This window comes from Paramacrobiotus metropolitanus, unplaced genomic scaffold (assembly GCF_019649055.1).
Source record: "Paramacrobiotus metropolitanus isolate TYO unplaced genomic scaffold, Prichtersi_v1.0 Parri_scaffold0000010, whole genome shotgun sequence".
Lineage (NCBI taxonomy): Eukaryota > Metazoa > Tardigrada > Eutardigrada > Parachela > Macrobiotidae > Paramacrobiotus > Paramacrobiotus metropolitanus.
The window spans coordinates 1,800,772-1,814,641 of record NW_026570230.1 but is presented as its reverse complement, the minus strand read 5'-3'; the positions used below and the strand labels follow the sequence as shown (position 1 = coordinate 1,814,641).

At 41.1% G+C, this 13,870-nt stretch overlaps 4 protein-coding genes across 6 annotated transcripts; 1 reads left to right on the top strand and 3 right to left on the bottom strand.

The window, feature by feature from the left end:
- Positions 1–477: 477 nt before the first annotated feature.
- On the bottom strand, positions 478–3,207 carry LOC129583332 (UMP-CMP kinase-like). 2 transcript variants are annotated; one of them, XM_055475101.1, is made up of 4 exons: positions 3,016–3,207; positions 1,809–2,516; positions 1,289–1,348; positions 478–814 (listed from the first exon to the last, which is right to left on the bottom strand). In XM_055475101.1, the coding sequence occupies exons 2-4, from the start codon at positions 2,408–2,410 to the stop codon at positions 808–810; spliced, it is 669 nt and encodes a 222-aa protein (XP_055331076.1). In that variant the 5' UTR covers positions 2,411–2,516; positions 3,016–3,207; the 3' UTR covers positions 478–807. The 2 variants fall into 2 exon arrangements, with proteins under 2 accessions (XP_055331076.1, XP_055331075.1); XM_055475100.1 differs by lacking the exon at positions 3,016–3,207 and adding an exon at positions 2,805–2,961.
- Positions 3,208–3,539: 332 nt separating this feature from the next.
- LOC129583329 (ketosamine-3-kinase-like) lies at positions 3,540–7,044 on the top strand. Of its 2 annotated transcripts, none has more exons than XM_055475098.1 (6): positions 3,540–3,900; positions 4,381–4,446; positions 4,674–4,777; positions 5,152–5,320; positions 5,783–6,139; positions 6,466–7,044. In XM_055475098.1, the coding sequence occupies exons 1-6, from the start codon at positions 3,544–3,546 to the stop codon at positions 6,580–6,582; spliced, it is 1,170 nt and encodes a 389-aa protein (XP_055331073.1). In that variant the 5' UTR covers positions 3,540–3,543; the 3' UTR covers positions 6,583–7,044. The 2 variants fall into 2 exon arrangements, with proteins under 2 accessions (XP_055331073.1, XP_055331072.1); XM_055475097.1 differs by having other exon boundaries at positions 4,363–4,446.
- Positions 7,045–7,074: 30 nt separating this feature from the next.
- LOC129583333 (uncharacterized) lies at positions 7,075–9,242 on the bottom strand. Its single transcript, XM_055475102.1, has 3 exons — positions 8,925–9,242; positions 8,120–8,453; positions 7,075–7,518 (listed from the first exon to the last, which is right to left on the bottom strand). Exons 2-3 carry the CDS (start codon positions 8,447–8,449, stop codon positions 7,375–7,377), a joined length of 474 nt encoding a protein of 157 aa, XP_055331077.1. The 5' UTR covers positions 8,450–8,453; positions 8,925–9,242; the 3' UTR covers positions 7,075–7,374.
- Positions 9,243–9,665: 423 nt separating this feature from the next.
- LOC129583330 (uncharacterized) lies at positions 9,666–12,202 on the bottom strand. Its single transcript, XM_055475099.1, has 4 exons — positions 11,953–12,202; positions 11,043–11,323; positions 10,619–10,738; positions 9,666–10,062 (listed from the first exon to the last, which is right to left on the bottom strand). Exons 1-4 carry the CDS (start codon positions 12,139–12,141, stop codon positions 9,840–9,842), a joined length of 813 nt encoding a protein of 270 aa, XP_055331074.1. The 5' UTR covers positions 12,142–12,202; the 3' UTR covers positions 9,666–9,839.
- Positions 12,203–13,870: the final 1,668 nt, after the last annotated feature.

Below are 13,870 nucleotides of genomic sequence, written 5' to 3'. Positions count from 1 at the left end.
CGGGTGGTACTTCTTAACAGAGTGTGATTAATTACTAGTGCGCTACAGTAAGCGCTTGTATATTTCAAGCCAGAGTCACTACGGATTATGTATGCAATGCGAATTATACTCGTATTGTACTTCTATACATAATCAACAGATACTCGGAGTATATATATTCCCGGCGCATACAATTTCCGTGAAGGTCACGGCGATGCACCGCTGACCATGATACATTTTATCATTTGGTCTACAGTACGTTAAAACCTGCGTGTGAAGTTGAATCCTGCATGGGCACGTTTGTAAAAATGAAATATAAACAATTCAACTGCAATCATTTGCAAATAACACTTATAATACTTTTGTAACTTTTGTCTTAATCAAAATTCTGGTAACTGCGTTGTATAAATGAAAATGCATGCATTTTTTTCGAAATTCCACTGCAGATGTGAACCATTATGGACCAAGAAACTTCTGATTTTAATGATCCAACGGCAATTCACAAGGTACCAGGAAAAATGGGAGCAGATTGTGGCAAAGAGCAGAAATTGCAACGCTGGGATTCTTTATCGATCCCGACATCAAGTCAGCCGAACATACAGAATAAACGACTCCCGTTTCACTGCGCACTGGTCCTCTCACGCCGGCTTCGGTTTTTTCCTTTTTTCCTTCGACAATCACAAAAAACGTTTGACGTACAGCTGATTAGCGAATTGGACTATCTGTCTTTGCTCGTTGAAGGAAAACTTGACGATCGATCTGTAGGTCTTTTGAGCGCCGGCAACTCTTCTCCTTGAATCATTAAGCAGTGCGCAAAACGGGAAAATGTCATGGGCTACGTCAATTCAAATTCATGGTTAAGCAATTTCAATTTCTCCGATACATATACCAAATACAGAGTAAGTGTAAGAAAATAAATTAGCTGCTAATAGCCAGATCTTGATCATTCCGTCACAATCATTATAACAGCATCTTATACGAAAATATTCAAACTACCGGTACTTATATAGAAGTATTAATAACTGATGCCGTTTATACGAGATAACGTCTTTCATATAATGTACTCTCATTTGCACATCCACATACAGAGATAAGATCGTATCTATATGTAAATATAGATATACACATAATACAAATCTGCATAATTATTATATAGTTATGGTATTTTTATGAGCGACTTTGATGTAGATTCTGATATGAAGTTAAGCATCCCAAATTCCCCGTTCTCATGGAAAGAAGTGCACGATATGAACAGAAATATTGTAATGTACTTAAAAGATGCACAACAATTAACATAGAAGTGCAGTACCTTCTTTCGTTCGACATTCTGATTGGGAGCAGAAAAGACGGCGTTATCGCGAACAGTCCGCTACAATTTAAAAAGTGCAGAAACTGGACGTGTTTGGAGGGGACTATAATAAGCGTTATATAATATCATAATATGCATAAAATCATTACTGACGAAGAAGTACGAATCGTTACTGACGTTTGTCTCAAACTACCGTACCGTAGCATCTGCATACTGTATGTATCTGGATACTAATCGTAAGAAACGCGTGCTTATTCTTTTTCACTTTTAGATTCAAACTGCAAGTAACCACATAATTTTCGCAATAATATTAACCATAAGGGGACAAATACAAGGAAATGTTAGGCTGGTTGCATAAGCTCATATGTATAGCCAATTATTTAACGATAGTACCGCATTTTAGCGTTTAACGATAACGGTACAAAAACGGAACTTGATATGTAAATGCATTTTTGTATCGTATCTAAAAGTAAAAACGAGGAACTACACTTCTTCAATCTGGAACACCCCAACACTCTACCCATCCGACATGTCCCGATCAGGCTGGGTATCTTTGCCCATAACGGACAGCAGCCGCTTGACATCCTCCAACACCAGTTCCGCCGACTGACTGCCATCGACAGTGCGCAGCACACCCATCTCCCTGTAGTGCTGGACAATCGGCCGCGTCTGCTCCATGAACGAATCCCAGCGTTTCTCCAGCACCAGAGCTGTGTCATCCCCGCGCTTCCTTTCCAAACACCGCTCCGTGGCCAGCCCCTTGGACACCTCCAACAGCAACACACACGGGACTTCCGCCGTCCCAGCCATCTTCTCATTCCAGGCCTGGAGATTGGCCATATTCACCGGAAAATTATCGATTAAGAACGCATTCTTGGAGAAGCTCTGCATGGCGCGCTGCAGAAGATCCACGGTGACCTCCGCCGGGACGAACGCCCCGGGCGTCTGGATGGCTTCCGCCACGGTCTTCCCGTGCGGTGATTGCGGGTTGCCGGCCTCCTGGCGGATCAGTTCGCCTGCGGATAGATGCTGGTAACCGAGGTAGGGGGCCAGCTGAGAGCAGAGCGTACTTTTGCCGGATCCTGGTGCGCCCAGGACGAAGATGACCTTGCACGTTTCCATGAGGGCAACTGTCCGGAGTTTGTAAGCGGCCGCCGCACCCGAACAGAACGTTGATATCGGACCATGCAACGGATGCTGAGGTGAGATTCGGCAGGACAGGCACACACTGCAAGATAAAGGAATTTAATACTTATTTGATTTTATTTAGACTCATTATATAGAAGTATATTTCAAAGTTTTCAGAATTGGAAAGTCTTTTTTTATTCAGTACGTTTTGCTTTAATGTTTTCTTTATGAAAATTTTAAATATATGAATATATACATCCTATGGAATTCTGTTTTACAAACCAGCATCTAAATATATGAGTTTGGTGAGTAACAAATTAAACAACTCAAAATAAATTGCCTCGTTCTGGCCGTACGAGTGTATATACAAATGATATTCAAAACTTACCCTTTATGACTAGAGCGAGATAAATGCACATAAACATATATAAATTATAATATGGATTGCATGTACGAGAATTCACATAATTCTTGTACGCACAGAACGTCTTTTCTGCCTGTTTTTCGCTAAATTGTGAAACTGACATAATAATAATTGTAAACGCATTCGGCCTGCTTAAATGCGCGCTTAGAGTATACTAAGCAAACGCATAACTTACCTTTGGAAGTGAATCAGGTGATGTGTCACTTGTCAAGAATTGTCAGTGCTCCACTCAACAAAACTACATATACAACAAAATTATTAAAATGTTGGCGTAACGAGTTAAAAGATATCGCGAAAACATATGCAGAAATAAGAAATCAAGATCACAAAATTCGTGTACTGCGATGTACAACAATACAGTTACACAGTTGTACTGATTGTGAGGCGATATGGGACAAAACACGAAACACGTCACAATTATTGAAATTCGATATCAGTTACACGTGTTTTGTTTACCGAATGTTCTGGAAGCGATAAGAATTATTGCCCATGCAGTCATAATGATATCACAAAACGTGTTGCGCATCATTTTTCTCGCTTTTGTGGCAAGCAGGTGTGGTTTACAACTCTAAATATTCGCAACAACCAATCGGCATTTAACACATTCAAAAAACCAGTGAGTAACCTGCCGTTCGGATATATCGTTGTTACCTCAAACAAAGCCGGTTGGTACTAAACTTACCGATTACCGGCCGATCATCTGATGTACTTACCACTTGGCGCAGCACCGGTTGTGTGTTTCCATTATTTTTCCCTTTGTATAACAGTGTATTTTATTGTCGCTCTGTTTCCAGTTTTTAATAATTGTAACTACATGCGTTGTAGATTTGTTTGTGCAGTTTTTGTGAAAAATTTTAAATTCTGTTTGCATTTAAAAATGCCGGTGCAGAGTTATGTATCGACGGATTATGAAAGCATGGCGCAGTGCAATATTGTTGGTAGTGCATTGTTATCGGACGGAAACAACGAAAACGGCGTGTTAAACGGTTATATCAACTGCACCGGAAAGGGCACTTATCGAGGAAAGACCGTCTTTGTGAAGATGAACAAAAACAGCGGGGTTAGTAGCATCATGATTTTATTTGCAGTACGAGTATGATACTTGCGTATACACTCATCTTACGTTAATTTCAGTTCATCAATATCATGAATTACTATTATATCATGCATTACTGCTTCAAAATAATATTGCTCCTTGCGCATTGTAATAATTTAATAATTATAATACTACAAAATTATGTTTTGTCGCTTAAATGTTCAAATGTTGGTTTTTCTTCCATGATCACGTGCACGCAGTTGTAAATATAAACGATCATTGAATTATTTTGTAACAAAATCTTTCGTGATTTATTGTGCTTTTGCTGCGCTGCGTTCAGAAAATTTCTCTTAGTACCAGTTTGCATATGCTTACGCAATTAGAAATGCAAACCGCATTAAAATTCTGTTATAGTGGCTAACAATATTTGTGCAAACCCTAGATAGGTCGAATAAGGCTATCCAGGTGAGCGTTTACGATTTGCAGGCGGTGGCCATGTTCCAGGGTGAGAAAGTAGGACTGGAGACCATTGCCGCCACCGGCGAAGTGAAAGTGCCCCGTCCATTACAGGTTAGCAAATTCATATTTGCGCGCATCAACTGGGAGTTTGAATTTGAATTAAATATTCGGCAACATTAGATATGGCAACAATAAACTAAGCGCTAAGCTAAATTAATGAAGTACTTTTAGTGTTGCATATATCTATACTTGTTCACCGCAAACCAGTGCACGATTTCATACAAGCTCTTCCTTTTTTTGCTCGGTGCGCAAAGGTAACACTATAGTATATCGTCCAGGTGCGTCTGTGTGGCCAGCACGGCGGAGAGCTTATACTGGAGCATATGGACATGCGTCCTTTATCCGCTGAAGCAGAGGGACTGCTAGGTTACCAACTGGCTTGGTAAGTACAGCACACAACAAAAACTGAAAATTACGCGTGTACTTCCGATTTCTTATGCTTTAGCAGCCAATGCAAAACAGTGAAAACACGCATTCCATGCATATGCGGTTACCCGTCTTGCATACAAGTACATATCTATATAAGTACCAAAATACATATGTACATATGGATTTATCTGTGCAGTGGTAGATCCGAACACCGCCAACGGCAAAAGTCTTATAATACACAGATATAACAAACTTTTTACGATAGTAGTACTATTACGATTATGTTTACGAACAGTATTAATAACTAATGCGCTGTGACTGGAATGGCTCTGCTTAGATTACTTAAACAGGAATAATATTTTAATATCATCTGATGCTTGCGCGCAGTATGCATCTGGATAACATCCAACGCCCTTTATGGTGCGTCGGACGGAAGACGAAAAAGCGCGATTCGTGGAACATTGGCCATGATGCCGTTGTGAAGAGTTTCGGCTTTGTGTGCCCAACTAGTTGCGGGTACATTTTGAACGATAACACCTGGGAAAATGACTGGACGGTAGGTAGTTTTTGTTGTACTACGACAACAATGTCTAATAATATTAAAAGCGTTTTCGTTCTAACAACACTTTGTGTTTGCAAATTGTAGAGGTGTATTACACAAGATATGCATGGAATTGTTGTAAAACAACCATGATCAGTTTCAGTTCTTTATTTATTACTGATAACAAATGTTAATGGTTTCTTGTTATTGTCGTACAATATTAATGGTTTCTTGTTATTGTAACTTGTAAGTACTTATATAATACAGCTATACTCTTTCTTGTACAGAGATGTGCAATCCACTGCGTAACTCACTCGTTTATGCCGCTTTACGTTAAACGACAACATGTGCAGCCTTTAATTTTACACTACACTTACTCGTTAATTTTGCATCCAGAGGTAATATAGCGAGCGGTGCGATGCTGACAACTGAACAATGTAATACCGGTAAAAATGATGATCTGAAATTTGTCTGTAGGTATTCTATACACGCCGCGTACAAAATCGAATGGACTTTTATCTGTGCGAAAACCAGGATCGCGTTATGGAGCAATTGTGGGAAAAGGTCAAGACAGTAATTCCTCGGCTGTTTTCGGACACCTGCGTGTACCCGAGTCTGCTGCACGGTGACCTTTGGCCGGGCAACACCGCCATGACGGCGGATGGGAAGCCGGTGTTGTTCGATCCGGCCACCTTTTACGGCCACCACGAGTATGACTTGGCCTGTGGCAGCTTATTTGCGTCGTTTGGGGATACGTTCTACGACGAGTACCATAAGATCATTCCACAATGCGACTCTCTTTATTTTACTTACCGGCAGAAGCTGTACCAGTTTGTAAGTGTTCTGAATATTTACTAACCTACGGATGAATTACAATTTCTTAGTTTCAAGCGTGTTTTTACGTATGCATGGTTGGTGACCGGTGTCTGTTTTTTAGTAGGGATTTAGTTATCTAGCGTAATGCTTTTTTTCTTACAGATACAGGTTTCAGTGAAATGTATAACTTTAGCATCATCAGTTATTACATGCTGATAACGGTTTAGTTACTGTGATCGATGTTTCTTAAAGTAACTGTAGTCATTTTCGCGTAAAACGTGATTCTATCAGTTACTCTTGGTATCTGCACTTATTATGTTACGTAGAAATGCCCTTATTTTCAGTATTATTTCCTGAACCAGCATACGCATTGGCAGTATTACCAAAAGGAGCCACAGCTGATGGAGCCGCAAGTGGGCATCGACATGCTCGAGTATATCCTGGAGGCTCCTGCTCCTTAGGCCGCACGTGCCTAATCTGCCGCATACCAGACATATTTCCGTGCTGCATATGAATTCAACTTTTCAAGAACACCGCAAGGATGCATATGTATTGTTGGCCTGCAAAAAATGCTGTCTTGTGCACGGATTGTCTATGGACTTGGGTCATACCTTTTTATATCTCTCAATTTATAGTTTTATACTTATCTACTTATCACAGTGCGCTTACGCGCTTGTATGCTTTCGTCAATGCAGTATTTGCATTTTTTTAGTTTCAAAATTGTTTACAAACGTCAGGTTTATTGTGTCCGTGTTGTACCTTCACCGTTTGCAACCAATCATGTTAATTTAACAGAGTTTGCGACCTTCTGTTGTAGGTATTATGCTCGGGTTCTGCAGCGCGAGCAGCAAAAATAGTTTGATCGTTTTGATCGGTTGCTGGTGGTGAAAATCTGATTTCTCTTAATTGAGTAATTAACATGCACGGCGGCATAAAACTTTTCGTATGCACAGTTTATAGCTTGTCTCTTAGAAATACAACAAATCTTACACTTCATCTTGCGTAAAACAGCAAGAATGAAGCAGGCATCACAAGAGACGAGAAAATTCCCTTAACAATTCTGGATATAGTTTATACAGTGATCGTCGTACAAATGATTAAAACGTAAAAAATTAAAAACCACCTTTTTTACACAACACAGATATGCATCAGGAGTACAAATTTTTTAAACTAAAAATTTACCACACATAAAAAGCCTCAACACATGCTAATATAATTACAGAGTTGCATGGAGAGTTCCAACAAACATTCCTTCATTGCGCCGAATTCAAACGCTGCTGCCGCGCCGCTTCGCCGCGCTGTTTATACAAAGCCAGATTGGATTCCATGGAAAGCCGGGTGTTGCGGCTCACCGCGATCGGATCGAAAATGATCATTTGACGTCGCGCAACCAGTGGCTGCAACAATACGGAAAAGTCCAGATCATATCAATTCCAGACAATTCAAAATCTTCAATTGCAAAAACCAGCCATTGAGCAAATTCCAACTCACACAAAGCGAGTCAGATTTCGGATGCACCCCAAAAATCAAAACTTAAACTGCACGACAAAAATTAAGCGTGTGTTATACGTAAATGCGTACTACGTCATTCAAAGCATGTTAAGTTGTTAACAACGAAAAACCGTAACAATCAGTTCGTTTAGGTCATATGTATTAAAAATAAACAGTAAAATTATTTTGAATTTATTTAGCACCTTACCAATAAAAATTCATCAACTGGGATACATTCTTCATTCGTTATTTCGATTGTATTTACAGAGGCGAACTCACTTTGTAGCTTTTAATCTACTTAATCGTCCATTTTGTCAAAAAACAATTGCTATTACCTTTGTAGTGGGTACATCTTGCGAATGAATTTCTTACCATTAGTAATACAGATTCAACTTTAATTCAATAAAAAAATAACTATAATACCGTTTAGCTAATAGCAGCCGGTGAAAAGTGAAATTAATACGTACAGCTTCAAATTAATTTAATTCCAGCGCAACGTTAATTTACCTCGTATCCCGGAGGGACCACGTGGTTATTGACGAAAGCCGGCGGGATGGTCCGCTGGTGCAGACGCGCCTGGGCCTCCTTCTTCTTGGCGATGTGGCGGATTTTAATGCGGTCAGTGGAAGGGAGGCTGTCCACCAGTTCCTCCAGGGTCTCATCGCCGCGGCGCCGACCGAACTTGGACTGATACTGCGGCGTGTCGTCGTCGCCGTCCGAATCCCAGTGCAGCGGACGAGCGGTCGGCATAATGTCCAGATCATCCGCATCGTCATCATCCACCTCCATGTCGGATGAGCGCAGGTGTTCGGAAGAGATGGAGCTGCTGGATGACATTTCCCTTCACAAGATGACGATCGATGGTTAACCAGCAACCAATTAAACCGCTGCACTAGGTAGTTTTGATAAAAACAGTCCAGTTGCTAATCAGATTTTCAAAAAAAAAAACACTTCGATCGTACAAAATTTTACGAATATCCTAAAAATAATACTACAAAAAAAACTGAATAAAGGCTAAAGCCAAGACATATCGGAGGACCCTTTCCAAGTAAGAACAAAAATCGTTATTAAGATGGCACGGTTACCACAATATCAAAAATCCCTTTTCCTAACCATAACTGCGTCTATCTGCTGTTTAATTAATAACCAGTACCGCAAAACTGCACACGTACAGCAGGTGATCGGTGCTGCAAATTCACTCAGAGTGAAAAGTTCACAACCAGGAAATTAATACAGTAGTTACCAACGGATATCCGATATCGATAGATCATACACAAGCATGAAATTTTTCTTGTTTAACTTTCGTACTTACCGAAATGATCACCGCAGATTAAAATCCAAGAACCACTCAACAACAATAACAAATCCACATCAAACGATAAGTCCTCCACAGAACCCGAACTCACGTTCTGCTTCGCAGTAAGCTGCTATCGCGTTTGGGAGCCCCCAAGAAGTTCGATCCGTTATCGAGCAGGAATCCTCGCATAACTCAGTAACTGGGAAATCTTACTCGAACATATTCCCAGATTTGCAATGCTATAAATGTAAATAATAATACGTCCGGAACTCAGACGAGCTCAGACGAGCCCAGACGAGCGCATTTAAAAATTAAAAGCAAAAGTGGAAAACTTTAAAAGTGTACACTGTACATTGTACAACTGAAAATCGAATTTCGGCGGTGGCATTTCGCATTCCGCCCGCTGTGGACATGCCCGACATGGACAACAATGAAGACACGCAGAACGGCAGAACCGGAAGTTGGTCAGCTTGGCAAGCCGTATGGGCCGACTCAAACTCGACTGTTGTATAAAATTTGGTATTGCACAATGCATGACGCATGTTGTACGATTAGTTCTATACCAATGGCCATTTCAGAATGTAAATTTTCATCTGATATACATTTTATTAATAAGATTTTGTTAGCAGTGTAATGCCAACGTTAACATTCGGATACTTTGTAAGTAAGTACCTGCAAGATTTGTGGCATATTAAATAAATGATGTTGTAGCGTACTATGCACTTACAAAACAACGTTCAAAAAGCAAACTACAAATTTGTTTTCGAGCGGCGATTTATTTTCATGCAAAACACGCTTTTTGATGTGCTGTACGTATGTATTTGTAAACCATGTTTAATAATTTCATTAAAACCCGTTTAGCAAGTCACGTGCGAGACATTTGACAACCGGAAACGATCAAAACTTAATAACAACAACAAACAATGTGATTCAAATTCCCGCCGCGTCTTTGGCGATTTCCTGGCAAACGCGGTTATCGGGTGCCGCCGGCCTGTCGAGGAACATGAGGACATCCATGATGGACGTGAAGCGGGTGGGTGGGAAGCTGGTGGGAACGGCCGGCAGTTCGAATCCCTCGCAACACGAGTACACCGTGGTGTAATTGGTTCCGCGAATCGCCGGACCGGTATCGCCTTCCGCCAGTATGGGAAGCCTGTCGGAAAATGGAACCCTTTACTTTGTGATGTGCAAACACTGAAGTATTTTGTAAAAGAACGCGTACAAGCTAAACTCGCACATAAGCGAAGACGTCACAATTTTATTTATATGACAACACTAGTTCTCTGGATAAAAAAACATATATCTATATCTACCTAGAAGTACAGTACACTCGTCTATATTAAGTTATTAACAATAGTTATTACAAATACAAGCCCACCCTCTTGAAACTTGTTTGTTACTATTATTTTAACATGAACCTCTTATTCGTAAGTTAAGTATATGTTTCCAGTTGTCAAACACTAAAACTTTTTAGGCAGTATCAAAACTTTGACATAATTTGGTAATATCGTCACCCGGCAAAAATTAATAATCGTCATCATGTATGTGCAAATTAAGTGCAATATACAAGCGTAGCTGCATTCAACACCACAATCAACTGACACAGTACTCGTAATTATCAAGAAGCGCTATGTAGTATGTACTACTAATATAAATATACGTAGGACGGCGTACTATGAGTACGTCAAGCGATTCTATGGAATCCTTACCAACAAACCACTTTCATCACGGCATCATCCCGGCTGCTCGTACAGTATGTGACGTTTTTTATGGGATTTACTTGTTCCGGACCCACAAATGTCGATTTCCGGGACAAACATACAAATGGTCTGTTACAGCAAACAACAACGATCAATTAAAAGGGTCACCGTTTCATAAACATAAGAAAATTAGAAGCAAAGTTTTACTATCATCTGCTTTAGAGTAGCAATTTGAGAAGAAGTACGAATTACCGACTGACATGATACTTAGGTACAGTATATCTGTATATGAATACCGATCTGGAAAGAGTAAAAATTAATAAGGTTTCAGTTTGGCACTTTACTATCGAGAATTTTAATTAAATAATTATTCTGTAGTAGATAGCATCGTATATGATTAATTCTCAAAATATGCTACCCGAGGAGCAATTACCCGACGGGCCAGATCGGACCGTCCTGCTCCGTGATGCCGGTATTCTGGAAGAGCGGAAAGGGCGACTGCAGTGCATAGCGCAGTGTGCCGGCAGTCCGGTCTTCGGTGCCGGGACTGGTGGGGCCCGGCAGGCCCAGATAGAGTAAGGCCTTTCGCACTTCCGTCTGGTAGGTGCGGTAGCCCGGTGTGCTGTCGGAGAGTTCAGCGGATGGATTCGACAGTCCACTCCGGAAAAAATTCAGTGTTTGCCGGTAATAGAAATCCATATCCGTCATCGAAGCCTGTCATCATCATGCACAACAATACCGTCACATTATGTACAACAATTATACATTTACAATTTTACTAATACGGGTGTTCTAAAAGTTAGCACTGATACAAACTACAATATCAACCATGCATGCATAATTCATACTGGTACGCGTCGAAGATTGCATTATATTATATGCTGCCACAATCTAGTCATTGGCACAAGAAAAAGAGAAGCCAAATAGATGTGGTAAGGTGTAACAAATAACAATTATGCGAGCTATGAAAATTTAATTTACCATTAGACGTATACATAAATAATTCAAACCTAAAATATTCGATCGCTGCGGGACGAGGTAGTACGCACAGCTGAATATCGGAATCAGAATGGACAAAACTTAAAGACTTTCCTACCGCGTTACATTCCTACCGTTATATAACACTGACGAATGATGTTCTCCACTGCGGAGGAAAATTGTGTATTCTATGACAGTTCATCTTAACATGATGCAAAATTCACATTTTGACAGCATTATTGTTTAGCTCGTGTAACTTGTCGAGGAATAAAAATTACAACTATATGCTGATCAGTAAATAAAGAAAACGCGGATGCGAATTGTAGACTATAATGTCAATTAACGAAAAACCAAATATTACTAACCTCTTTTATAGCGCTGGTCACAGCTTTCCACATATCCGGAAACTTCGGAAAGAACTGTCCCCATGCCACGGATTTATTGAAGCCATTATTGCCCGGTTGAATGTCATTCTGAGCCTGACCGGAAACAAAACATCCCGACCGCACTAGCACGGATACGCAGACGAAACCAAACAAGATCGCCCGCATCATTCCACAGAATTCCTGCTACAAAAACTGCGACACTGTCGCTCAGTCACTCAACATTACCTCAACACGGTATAAAACGGAAGTGAAGGAACTTGACAACCAGTAACAACCATAGTAAACGCCACCGTTCTTTTAATAAACGCCTTTAGGGATTAATTACAACCAATTAAGCCACCATAACTGTCAACATTAACTATACAGTATCTCCTCTAGCATTTGCCATCGTGTAAACGACCCAGGTGAAAAACACACTAAATCAAACGGGAGTACAACACACTCTCACATTCGGTTAGATTTTAAACCTGTACACTATTGGAAATAATCTGGCCTTGGTTGACATTAATCCATGGAGGCGTTGATCCACCATTTGCAAGGTGTACACCGAAGGCGTCCAGATCCCGCCCGGCTTCACCTACACCGCCGTGGAGGCGCCCAAAGGCGAGTTCGGTATCTATCTGAAGTCGGACGACACCAGCCGACCGTATCGCTGCAAGATCAAGGCGCCCGGCTTCGCGCATCTCGCGGCCATCGACCACATCGGCATGCAGCACATGCTGGCCGACATTGTGGCCATCATCGGGACACTGGATATCGTCTTCGGGGAAGTGAATCGTTAGATGTGCCTAAGCCGACTGACGTCCTTACGATCACATCTCCACGCTGGTACACAAAAGATACATAGAAGTAATTATACTAGAACTGCATCAGCTGGATGCCTTCCTGCTTCGTAATATCATAAAAATGATGAAACTGGAAGTGCTTAAAGCAAAACTGACAATCATTGCAACATGCAACGAGAATCTTCATTAATCAAATGCAAAGCCTGTTTCTCAAGTAAGTAAGAAATCCCCTAAAGACTAAAACCGCAATCTGTTCTTATTCATCAAATTATGCACTCTCGCTTACTCTTAAACATATGTTCACGGACTTTACTTTATTTCGCATCAACTTATCAAAAACCCCTGCGTACAACAACAGCATAACATACCTTCATTTCCTTTCGGGAGGGAGGCACCACCTTGTTATCGTCCACTTTGATCTCGCCAGGTGGCATCTTATTCAGGCACTGACGGATGAGCCGCGGCGACTGCCGCATTTCCTCCATGCGCACCAGGTAGCGATCGTAGCAGTCCCCGTGAACCGATAGGGACATCGAATTAATTCCACTTGATCGTAGGCGTCGTACTGCGCGCAGATCTCATTTTGATGCCGGACCCTCGTACCATCACACCGTAACAACAAAATTATTACACAATAACATTTACCTTTTGGAGTTCCTCGAAGATTGTACGAAAATTTTACCACTGACATAATCTATAACAAGGCTAACAAAATTACAGATTTGCAGGAAGTCCCAGCAAACAGCGGAGCAATCCTTCAGCGTTGCTCACCCACAAGTCTGCTTCCGGTACAACCAGACTACGTACCGGATTATGGTCCGGATAGGAACATGGAATACGTACAGGCGAGATCGACGTAGCCTTTGCAGTGCGCCCGCATTTTCACGTTTTGGATTTCCTAAAATACTTATTCCCTGACCTATATCATTTCACTTTCATGCTCCTGTTTCTGCAGCATTGTGCCGAATGCAAACGCTGCTGCCGCGCCGCTTTCCCTTGCTGTTAATCAGTTTATGCAGATACTGTACAAGGGCAGTTTGGATTCCATGGAAAGCCGAGTGTTGCGGCCAGCCACGATGAGAAGTCTCACAACAGAGGCTGCACCGCTGCAG